Raw genomic sequence first — 12,258 nt, 5'->3', positions numbered from 1 at the left:
GATTTCATTGACAGAGATTCTGTCCAGATTATTCTGGGAAGTAAATTTGCCACGTAAGGCTGAATTATTTCTATCAATTTTCAGAAGTGATCCCATGCTTTACTTAAGGAAGAACATTGATAACCCGGTCATATAGGTAAGCTAGTACTCTTTACTAGGTGTCTGCCTTTTACTTTACTTAAGGAGTCCTGTGGAATCTTTTTGATTCTTTGATGTAAACAGCTCTTTTTCCTCCCGGGCACAGTAACGTACCGAATTTTCCAAGACAGTTACATTTTCTTGCCAGACTTTATTTGCTTCCCCAATCTGTAACTTTCTTCTCCCCCATTCTTTCAAAAAAATGATTTCTCTAACCTACTACAAATTAAATATTCTTATGCCACAGGGATACGCACAGGCCTTGCGATTCCAGACACCTTCTTAATTGCCCTTTTGTAACAGGGCAATAAAGGCTGAGCAGCACAGCTGCTAATGCTCACGACACTGACTAGATTAGAGCAGTTCTTTGCTTTTGCAATGGAAACTTATTTGCTCTTTTTTCTTTCATTTTCTTTCTTTTTTTTTTTTTTTTTCTGGACCCTTGCACCACCGCAGGCCTGACCGTTTCAAAGGAGCTGCCCCTGGCGCGGAGGTCCGGCCGTGCTGGTGCTCTAATGGATTGGGATGAAATACGCTATAACCGGGCAGCTGGGCGACCGAGGACGGAGCTGCCGCGGCGGCAGATGTTTCCCTGGCGTTTGAGGATGTGAAAGCCTCCCCCTCCTCCCCTCTTTCGCCAGAGCTGCGAGGGCAGAGCCGGGCTCTGCGGCCGGGAAAGCCCCCGCCGCCGCCTTCCCCGCGGCAGGGAAGGCTGGAAGGCAGCGCAGCCCCTTCCCTCCCCCCCCACCCCCGCGGCGCCCGGGCCCTCCGCTGGCCTCGCCCGCCGGCCGTTGGGGGCGGCTAACGGCTGCCGCGCGCCCCAGCGGTCGGAAGAGGCACTGGGGGCTCTGGCGATGAGGCGTGCGGCACATGGCCGGCCGCGGGGCTGCCGACGGGCAACGGCCGCCGCCGCCCACCTCCCGGCCTGCCGCCTCCTCCTCCTCCTCCTCCTCCTGCTGCAGGCACCCCCCGCAGGTACCGTCCCGCGCGGGGGGGGACGCCGCTCGCCTCAGGCCGGCGACAGCCGGGGCCTCGGGCAGGTGCTGGGACGGCCGGGGTCAACGCGCCGGCCACCCGCGTCCCTCGGGGCCTGCAGGCGGAGCTCGGGGAAGGTGGCTGTCGTGGCGCTGAAAGCTCACTCTCTGCTTCCCCTGCCCTACCTGCAGCATCGGAGGTGGATTTTACAGGTTTTCATGAGTTCATTTCTTGTCTATTCCATTGTCACAGAATCGTTTTGGTTGGAAACGACCTTTTTAAGATCAAGTCCAGCCATTGACCTAGCGCTGCCATCCAAGTCCACCAGTAAACCGTGTCCCTAAGCGCATCTGCGTATCTTTTAAATACCTTCAGGGATGTTCACACCACTTCCCTGGGCAGCCTATTCTAATGCTTCATAACCCTTTCCATGAATCATTTTTTCCTAATTTCCGAACCTAAACCTCCTGTGCCACAACTTCAGGCTGTTTGCTCTTCTATTTCTTGCTACTAGTGAGGAGACCAACTCCCACCTCGCTACAACCTCCTTTAGGTAGTTGCAGAGAGCAGTAAGGTCTCCCCTCAGCTTCCTTTTCTTCAGACTAAACAACTCCAGTTCCTTAAGACTTGTCCTCATGCATTTATTTACTTTTTCAACAAAAATAGATGCATATGTTGCTACATTCCTGACTCTCTTTACAGCCTGGTAGTTCTAAGAGGTTTTACTGATACGTTTTGTATGTTGTTCATTGGACAGGTGTGGGAAACTTCTTTTCTCTCCACATAAGTCATAAGTTGAGGCATTGGACATCCAGCTTTTCCCCTGTGGGTTCTGTTAAATACCTGTCAATGCTTTTGCCCACCTACATCCACCATATTCACCAGTGGGATTAAACTTACTTTCTACCTGTGAAGGTAGAGATGGGTGTAGGAAAGCTAAAGATTATCCAAGTAATCTTTTTTTTCCCCTCAAAAATGAACAGCACTGGGGAGAGGGGTGTTCCTCCTTCCTATGTGCCAAGGAAGCTGCTAGCCTGAGGGAGTCTTAATACCACAAGCGAGTTGCATGCACAGTCAGTACCTGGTAACTTTGGTACTGAGCTGAAAGTGCTGCATAACTTTGTTGAAGGCTCAGAGGCACAGAAGTAGTGATGTGGTAGGGTACCAAGACTGTGCAGTTCTGGCATACTAGTGCTGATCTTGTACCTGCTGTGTACATAATTGCACTGTCAGCTCTCACTGATTGGGAAATCCAGCTGTATGGCCTCTCAACTCTTAAGAGTGGGAATGCCCTGAAATGACAGTTTCTGCTTCCTAGTGAGGATCTGAAACTTGACTATAGTAAATCACTTAGGCAGTATTCAATTAGATTTTATTTTTAATATTAGTCTGCATATGTGCTAGATCTTATTCTATAATCTGGTTATGATTGAGTTTCACCAGTTCCTTTAGAAAGTCATAGTCTTTTCCATTAGCAAGATCAGAAGCGAAGTTCAAAGGTATTCTGCTCTCTGACAAAAAAAAGGAGTATTTCATGAGCAGTATTTCAGTATATAGGCACTGAAACCTTGTTGTCACAGGATTTCTTCTGTCTTTGGTTTCAGTAGGCATAATCGACATTATCAACTCTAAAAAAAAAACACTTGTATATTGCACTGGAGTGTTATTTATATAGTCTGAGTTCAGACTGATGTAAAGAATATGAACATTTTTCTCTAAGGATTTTTCTTTTTGTTTTTTTTTGTTTACTAATGCTGACAGTTTTGGCTTATGTGTTTTTCCTGAAGTGAATAATTAAACTTATTGAGGACAACGTGGAGCATATTTCTTAACATGACTTAATTACATTCAACTTTTCTGAGCCATTTGAAAGAGGTTTCCATCTTACTGAAAAGCTACAAGATTCTAAACTTTACCTTTCAGTAGGATAAGGAAAAAATGCTCCTTTTAAACATATGAAATGTGTTAGGGATATAATTGTCAGAAAGGAAATATGAAAGCCTACTTGAAAAATGTAATGTGGTTCATATCTTGCAGGCTTTTTGTCAAAAGTTTTAAACTTGATTGAAACAGATGACAAAATGAAGTTGGCTTTCTCCTGTGTGACTTCATATGACTAGTATTAGAAATGGTAATTGTTCTGCACAGCACTTCCATCAATAGGCAGCTTAGAAGTGCCAGCTGTGATTAAAATACTCTGATATAGAAAAACACTTGTCTATTAGCATGATTGAGCAAAAATAACTTACTTAAGTGGCATTGCTATTTATATACTCTTTAGTGCAGAAACCTCTTTACAAAACTTATCTCAAAATATAATTACTTTGAACGAACTTAAAGCAATTACCATAGTTTAAATAAATATTTTCTTGTATCTTCATAAAATTTTCATTTCCAGATAAGTTAATTGAAACTATGCCAATTGAACATTCTAGTAATACAGCATTTTATTAATTAATAAATTGATTGTTTACTTAAGGCTCATTTTAAACTGTTTCCTGTCACAACAATTTGCAGACCAAATTTAATTTTCTTATGAATTGTTTTGAAGATAATTGATTTTGCAACTGTAACATTAATTTTAAGACTAAAAGATTCAGAATAAAATACTTCATGAAATTGTAGAGTATACTTTATATGAAACTTTTAAGTGGGTGAATGGCATTCCCTTTCAACTAAATGGGCACATGAATGAATGCTGATTTGGTCAGTACTCACCTACACAGATTTCTCCTTTGGGGAGGCAGTGGGAAGGAACTCCTCTTTACCTGGCAATGTTTTAACCCTCTCCAACCAGGAAGGAGCAGAAGGGTTTGCTTATCTGTGAAGGTACAAGCCACCTGCTACTTCTGATCTTGAATTGGGATGCTTTTCCCTTTAGGCAGAACCCTTTAGGCAGAACCCCTTTAGGCAGAACCTCTTCAAAATACATGTGCTCAGTTTCTCTCAGTGTTTGGGTAGAATGTATATATACATCTGCCAAGTAGATTTTAGATGCATCAAACAGGATGTTGGCATTTTACATTTAACCCTCTGCAGGATCTTGATTCTGTTTCAGTTACATGAATTAGTAGTAAAGCTGTTGATTTTAACTCCATCAGACTTTAAAGTAGCCCTTTACATCCTCAGGTAGCATTGCTACTTTATATGGCAAATGTTCCTTTGAATTTCAGTCTTTACGGATGGCTCTTTATGCAGCTGGGACATTTGGGGATAAATTACTCTACACTTCTGTGTGTCTGATAGTGATGTAAAACTTTTTCTTTATCTGTGCTATTCTGCAGAATGAACTGTGGCTCACAGCTTGTATTATACCTATAAGAAGTACAAGACAATGAGGAATCGGACCCTATATATATAGGGTCTACATATATGTATATATATATTCTAGTTACTATTTCTACATATATATATTCTAGTGCATTGGCCTGCTCATAAAACTTAATTGGAGGAATTAATTCAGAAATCTCACCTACTCTTCTCAAAAATGAATGAAACAACTTTTCACACTGCTTGTTAAGTACAAGGTCAAATCGAAGGGATGGAAGAATATATTTAATGACTTTAAAATGCAGTTTAAGCACTTCCCTTGTCCTTTGTTGCTCTTTCTGTGGGATTTAATGACCTCTTGATACTTCTTTTTTCTATGAAAATGTTATTTTTAACTTGATTATATGCACTCTTAAAATAGAGAGTGGGAATTGGGAGATCATTTTTGTTAGAAACTGCTTCAGAAAGAACTGTTCCAGTTGATTAGGAGGAGAGCAAACGAATTAAAGTAGGAAACTTGAAAAACTTGGAAAAAAAATTAAAAGGTAGCGTAGAAAATGAGGGAAAGAGTGTACAAGAGTTGGGATTCATGTGTGGACAGAAACATTCACTGATTGAAATGGCTGCTATGTAAATTGAAATGTGTATACAACGAATAAGCATTTAAGTTGACTTTCTCAAAATCTTGCCTGCATTGCCATTGAAGATACAGAAAAAGGAATTCCATAAGTTTTAGATTACTGTCCTTCAGTAACCGTGTTGCTTCCACTTTTACTAGCTCTTTTTGAATAAAAGGTCAAGAGCTCCATCTTTGGGTTTAAATTATTATTGTAAAAAAATATTCTTTCTGCATTGATAAAGTAGTGCCTAAACATCTCATGAAGTTATTTATATCTGCTCATGCTATGTCAGTTTCCAATGCTTAACTTTTCTAGATGCATTTGTTCAGTTGCCTTCTCATAAGCTTCGAATACTTTCTGTGTAAGATTGTTGTTTTAATTTTTTCTCTCATTATTTTTGTTTATTATTACATTTTTCATTTCCAATTATGATACATAAATTTAACAATTATTAAAATATGTATAAATAATAGTGGCAGAAGGAATTTTAAAATGGGTTGGTTTTCAGGTAGGATTCATAATTTGCTATAAATTAGTATGCTTTTATTAAAAACATAGCATATGCTGATTTTTGTCAATAGACAATCTTATAATGTTCTTTTGGGAGCTGAATTTTAGTGAAAAATTAATTTTGTTTCTGCCAGTGCAGTAGAATTCAGAAAGACTTAACATAAATATTCCAGTTTTGTTTTTCAATAAAAACTCTCCAATCCTCCTAGGAGGTCTTTAGGGAAAATTAAGTTAGTTTAAAAATTTTGTTCCTCAAACAAAGTTGTGGAAATGGTACACAGTGAAGATATACTGCAAAATATTAAATTGTTAATCCATCATATCTGAGACTACTCTTAGGATTATCTTCTCTCTTTTGTTTGCTTGCTTGTTTGTTTTCTCAAGGAAGGTTATATTTTGTCCTATTTTCTAAGTTTTTTCAATGGCATACTCTAGTCACATCAGAAATGACAAGTACAGACACTTCTTTTAACTTGCCTTATTTATCTTGTCTGCCTTGGTTCTGTTTTCTGCAACAGTGCTGTAGAGAAGTACAGCTACTATTTGTGTAATAGAGGGGGTGAATGGATAATTTCCCATTATTGCATAAATCAGGATAAATCAAAAGAAAGTGGGAATTTGACCCCACTCTCCTTACCCTCAACAAATGCCTTAATCTATAACCAGTTTACCAGAGTGTTTATTGCTGGTTTTAGTTTTTTAATATTGAACCTAAGTTAGCAACAAACATTAGTCTGATGCCATGTAATTACTTAGCCCATCTTCATAAAAAAATTGCTGCTGCTGCTATGTTCCATATTTTATTGCTGTTGCTGGTATTCAAGCCTTTCTGTTCTTTGCTATTTACTTTCCCAGATTCCCCAAAAGAATTAGAAATCACAAACATACCTTAACTCCCAGTAGCCCCTGTTATTTCCAAGCAGGAGGTGGAGACAAAGAACACAAAATGCTGAGATGTCTAATAACCATTATCTGCTTGCTTCAGTTCTGTATCTCTGTAAAAGAATCTCAGATCTTACTTGTACTGGAATGCTGGCCTGAAATATATTCAGTTTTCTTTCAGAAGCCCTGCATGTCTTGCAAAGCTTTGCAAAATCATGAATGTGTTTTTCATTTCTATTTAAAAGAAAAGAAATTCCATTTAAAGTAGCCATAAAATACCTTATATTTCTTTTCATGGCAAAATTAAGTAAATCACAATCATGACAGAACCCAAGCTCATTACTTCATTATACATCAGTATACACATTGATTGAGATCCCGACAGAGGGTATTGTAACAATGCAGCTAAATTTCAACCTCATTTTGGACAGTACCTATCCCCATATTGAACAGTCGTAATATAAAATGTGGCTGTTCTTTTGTAAAACATTAATATATTGAAAACTTAATCTAAACTTAAGTGCTGTTCAGAATCAGGATGCTTTTTCTGTATCAGGCTTTTGTCATTGTTTTTGTTGCCTTAGTGAGGGTCATTCCTTGTCTGAGACATTATGCAAGTGTTCATTTAATATCCTTTGATGAACAAGTCTATTAAAGAGTTTAGATTAACCTAAAGTATACTCCTTGCTTTTTCAGATAAATTAAATTGTTGTATTAATGTCATTGTTTTATCTTTTAACAGTTCAGTCCTCAAAGACATTTTTAAGAAGTGCGGGATCAAGATACAATAGCTTAAAAATAGTGGGATCTGTCATATCTCCAGGTATTTTTCTTTAAACAAATTTTAATGATTTTTTTTTTTTTTCACCAAGAAAAGGCCCTTCTTTATATCCCTTGTTGTTGAATTGTTTTAAATGGTTTTAAGTGTACTGACTTAGGTGTATTTAATAGGCTATCCCACAATATATATTTTTCACTGACATTTATTTTTCATTGCTATTTTTTTTTATTCCTACTCAGCATTTTAATGAAACAACAATAATTATTTTCTGTAATTTTAATAAAAATAACGGTGTTCTCTGTAGCACTCCACCTGGCTGTAGGACTCTTGCTCTGAAATGCTGCTTTCTTGCATGATAGGTGTTCCAACTTATCTTGCTTGTTATGTTGGTAGAACTCGAGACTTGACATTTATGTTACATCCTACAAAAATTAAGAAAATAATTCATTGCTTTCTAAATTAAATACATCTAGCTCCAAAATGTAATATCACTTTCTCATTAACTAGTATTATCTCTTCTCATTAAACAAAACAATTATTGAAAAATCTGAAAAATAAATTTAATAGTAGGCTGTTCCTCATTCCCATATATTTACTCATGTTGCTTTTTCTCTGAACGCGCATTTCTGGCTTGGTTTCATTAATACTCTTCCCCATAGTTTTTTCCATGTGCGTTTTCCAATTTTAGTTTTACATTTTTAACCTTTTTTTTGGTGTTCAGATTCTTAGACATATGAATTTTTGTCCAAAGGTACAAAAATTCTGGGAAAGAATTTATCTAAAGGTTTCTCTTAGCAATTTAACTTATAATATTATTTAGCATTGATGTTAAATCATGGCTCTGAGTGACCTAGAAGTTCACCCTATTAGTGTTCTTTTTCTCTCTTCCAATTCTGACTCATATCTGTAAATATGGCAACTACTTGAATGATGCAGGGCAATTTGAAATTTAGAAGGCAAGACTAAAAATGTTGTGTACCAACTGTGTTTCTGAACAATTTAGTATCAATAAAGAATGTTTCTGCCTTCTCAAGGACAGACCATTGTGAATATACTAGACTTGGATTCAGTGTTCTTTCGAGATGCTGGCCAACGTCTCTACTTTGAGGGCTTTTTTCACCAAAATTTGGTTAAATAGAATGTTACACTATTCAAATTCTACACTTCTAAAATACATGACATAAATGGATTTTTTTTTGATCACTACCTAAGGGATTTTTTTTATAATTGAGAGAATATAAACAAATAGGAAAAATAGCAAAAAAATCTCACTAAAAGGGTGAGGCTGTTTTTAAAAAGGAAGAATGAGGTTATACCTGGTAGATATTTTTTCAGCCAGTATTTTCTATCAGATGTCTGTCTGTTGTGTTATTCCTATGATACGTGTTTAGAAATCTGTCATGGTTATTTACAGCAGTGGGACTGAATTTACCATCTAGGCAGCTTATGATAATAATGACATTATAATTTTGTTACTTTTTATTATGTATACAAGACAGAACAAAGTGACCTTGAGGAAATAAAAACAAAATGTGAAATGGGAGAGATATACAATGTATACAATTTTGTTCCAAGAGATTATTACTAAAGCCAGTCAGTAAATTTTGAGCAAAAATATTAAGGATTTACAATGGAAAAAAACATCAGATTGGCAGGTGCATTAACATGTAGAATTCACCTTCATTTTCATGCTTTGGGGTTAAAAACTGAAAGAACACCTGTAAATTACATTAATTTCCATACTATGCTATTGTACAATTGAAAACCTATACTTTGCTGTTTTCTGTAATATAAGCTACTGTAAAAAACTGATTAGCTGGGATGGACATACCTTCTGATCTTAAGACTATAAAAATTCTGAAGCTATTCTTATATATTAAGTGTTCTATCTAAGTCTATATGTATTAAATGTTATATCTGAGTCTTTATTCTGTTTTAAAAAAATACTACAGTGTGAATGTAAGTGACTTTTAAATTTTTAATCAAAGTGAACATTCTTACTTTGTGAGGAGATAAAACTGTGGTGGCATTGCCACCACTTGACACATTGGAAAAGTGAAAACACTTCTTCTGAGCATTAATGCCTTCCTGCAACAAATATTTAAACTGTTTTCCACTTGAGGGGAGCCTGAAATAGTCAATGGTAAGACAGCATTGTGGTAATTTGCTTATTTGATTCAGTTGTAATTATTAGTCAGATTCTCCAAATCACGAATGTTGTAGCTGTAATGGTTTCTATTATTTGTAACTTTTCAATGGTATTAGGGTAGCCTGATAGAGAGCGTGATATATTCAAATTTGACCTCACTAGAGCAGAAGTATTCAGCATCCCTTGCTTCTGAAGAGGATAAGTGTTTTGCAGATTGTCAGTTGGAAGGGAAATAAAACAAATTGTACATGTTGAAATCATTCATATTATGGAAGTTATCATGACTGCACCAATCATAGTTTCAGAAACAACTGAAGATCTGGAAGCACCTGTATGCTACAAATCACATACAAGACATACATACCTGCTTTACCCTGGGGAAAGACTAAGTAAACCCTTTCCTTAAGCAGTTTACTTCCTGTCTCATTATGACTGCATTAAAAAAATAGGCAGCTCACCATTTAGTAAGCTAGAACACAAAACCCTTTATAAGCAAATATATACTGCACTGGTAAATGGAAATTGCTATACAGAATGGAAATGACAACTTCACTCTCCGTGTGTGTGTGTTAGAGACCAGTTGAGACAGAACGCTGCAGAAGCCCATGCTTCTGAGAACCTGCTAAGTTACATACTCCCTTCAGAAAGATATTACAGTGCACTGTGATACTTGTTTACACAACCAGATAAGCCAGAACTGAAAAGAATTATCTTAATTTTAGTTTCTAGAGAAAAAAAAAGACTACTTTCTGTTTTGTGTTTCATTTTGACAGTAGAGATAACAGAACCAGTCCCCAAATTAGAGCTCTATTCAAGATTATTGTTGAACCACTGACTTGAAATTAATATACCTTGTTGTTAGGACACCATTGATGAATACTTGATGGTAATGATAATTTTTTATTATTTTTTTTTTCAGTTAAAGTTTATGTCAGGCTGTATCACAACAGCCCACATATTTTATGTCTTACGAATAGTCTGCGAAACTTAGAACTGATTGATCCAATATTCCAGTGGTATGGACCAGACGGTCGTCTTTCTTCAGGTAAATATTTATTTTCCCCCACACCCTCTCCCCTTCCCCTTGCTCCCCCCAACTCCCCAAAGCATGAAGATTATAAAGGTGGGAATACAAATGGAGAAGTAACTGAGGATACTTTGTGAGTGTTTGTATGTATTTTGTAGAAATTAAGTTTCACTTTTCAGAAAGAAAGGGGTGAAAGTAAGAAAACTAACACACATTTTTAGTTCTCTCAAAAGAACGGTGCCATATCTAAAGAGTATTAGGCAGAGCAGGATATGTTGGATCCAACAGAGGCTGAGGATGACATTCTTTGCTGCACTGAGAGACAGCTGGGAGCATTTAGCAAGGACAGAGTAATAGGATGATGTGTGGTGTGATCTAGCCCAAATGCCTGCTCTATGACACACTGCGTTCAGATACAAAGTTGCTCAGGACTTTGACCACTTGAGTGGAGACTCTTGAGTGGAGTCTCCTTGGAGACTCTCTGTCTTTTCTGTACAACCTGTTCCTTTTTTTTTTTTTTTTTTTTTTTTTGGTATTTTCAATCAGAATTTCCCTTATTGCAACTTGTCCTTTTTGTGGTGCACTTAAAAAGTGTGGTTTATTCTTCCCCACTCTTAGGTACTTAAGGACTGCATTTCCCTAATTTGACTTCTCTAGGGTAAAAATCCTAGTTTCCTCTGCTTCTTGTCCTATGCTCCAACTCCTTAATCATCTTAGAAGTCTTTTGGTGACTTCCTCCAGTTTGTTAGTTATCTGTCTTGTACTGAGGAGTTAAAACTGGACACAGTGTTCCAGAGTGCCCAAATGAGTACCAAGTAGGGAGATAATAATTGCTTCTTTTGACCTGCTGGATACACTTTTACTAATGCAGCCCAGTTTGCAGGTAGCCTTCACTGCTGTGAAAAGTCTGGAGAACAAGTCTTAGAAGGAGCGGCTGAGGGAACTGGGGTTGTGTGGTCTGGAGAAAAGGAGGCTGAGGGGAGACCTTACTGGTCTCTACAACTACCTGAAAGGAGGTTGTAATGAGGTGTAGGATGGTCTCTTCTGCCAAGTAACAAGCAAAAGGACAAGAGGAAATGGCCTGAAGTTGCAGCAGGGGAGGTTTAGATTGGATGATCTTAAAGGTCTTTTCCAACCAGAACGATTATGAGATTTTCTGAATTTGATGGTGTTCTTAGCAGCCAAAGAGAACAAGAGAAGAGAAAGCCTTTTGATCTTTATTTCCGAATGGAGACATTGGCATAGGCCTGTTCTAGTTTGGTGAAAATGAACCTAGGAATTTGGATTTACAGGAAATCTGCTGCTTTTCATACACATTGCCATGTATTATATGCATAGAAGGAATATTTGTGGGGGAATATTGTGACTTTTACTAAAAAAAGTGTGTACTGTAGATTTGTAAAACAAAGCAACTGGCAAATACCGTGCTCAGCCTCTCAACTACAAGCTAACCACAGATATTCTAAAACCAACTATTGGTGTATCAAAGAAGTATTCTGTGGAGAGGGAAGGAAAGAGAATCAGAATAAGTATGAAGCTGCTTTTAGTAGATTTGTATATGTATACTCATACTGTCCTTATAACTGATATTTGACTTAGAAAGTTTCCTGAGAGACCATCAGAGTCCTGTCTGGACTACAAAACAGAATATGCTTCATTCCTAAGACACTTTTCAGGTTTATTATATAACATGTTAGTTTATGTTTCTGTGCATGTATATATGTAACTCATCACTGTATTTACCTATTTGGACATCTTCAGATATTGCATATTTAAAATTTGAACATGCTCAGTAGCTTGATCTGAAGATTAGATTTTATTACCTGGATTAGTAGTTGTTTCTAAATGCCTGAAAAATTTGTTTCTGAAAAATCTATTGGCCTGATTCTGCTGTAATTTACTTTTG

The 12,258-nt window shown here is 37.2% G+C and overlaps 1 protein-coding gene across 1 annotated transcript in view; it reads left to right on the top strand.

The window, feature by feature from the left end:
* The first annotated feature begins 992 nt into the window (after positions 1–992).
* Positions 993–12,258, top strand: part of ZPBP (zona pellucida binding protein) — a 28,856-nt gene continuing 17,590 nt past the window's right edge. Inside the window, exons 1-3 of the mRNA XM_051610262.1 lie at positions 993–1,113; positions 7,138–7,218; positions 10,245–10,370. Of these exons, the coding sequence (XP_051466222.1) occupies positions 993–1,113; positions 7,138–7,218; positions 10,245–10,370 (328 nt within the window). The remainder of the gene's footprint in view (positions 1,114–7,137; positions 7,219–10,244; positions 10,371–12,258) is intronic.

Source organism: Apus apus, chromosome 2 (assembly GCF_020740795.1).
Source record: "Apus apus isolate bApuApu2 chromosome 2, bApuApu2.pri.cur, whole genome shotgun sequence".
In the NCBI taxonomy this organism is placed as follows: Eukaryota; Metazoa; Chordata; class Aves; order Apodiformes; family Apodidae; genus Apus; species Apus apus.
This window is presented reverse-complemented; position numbering and strand designations above follow the sequence as displayed.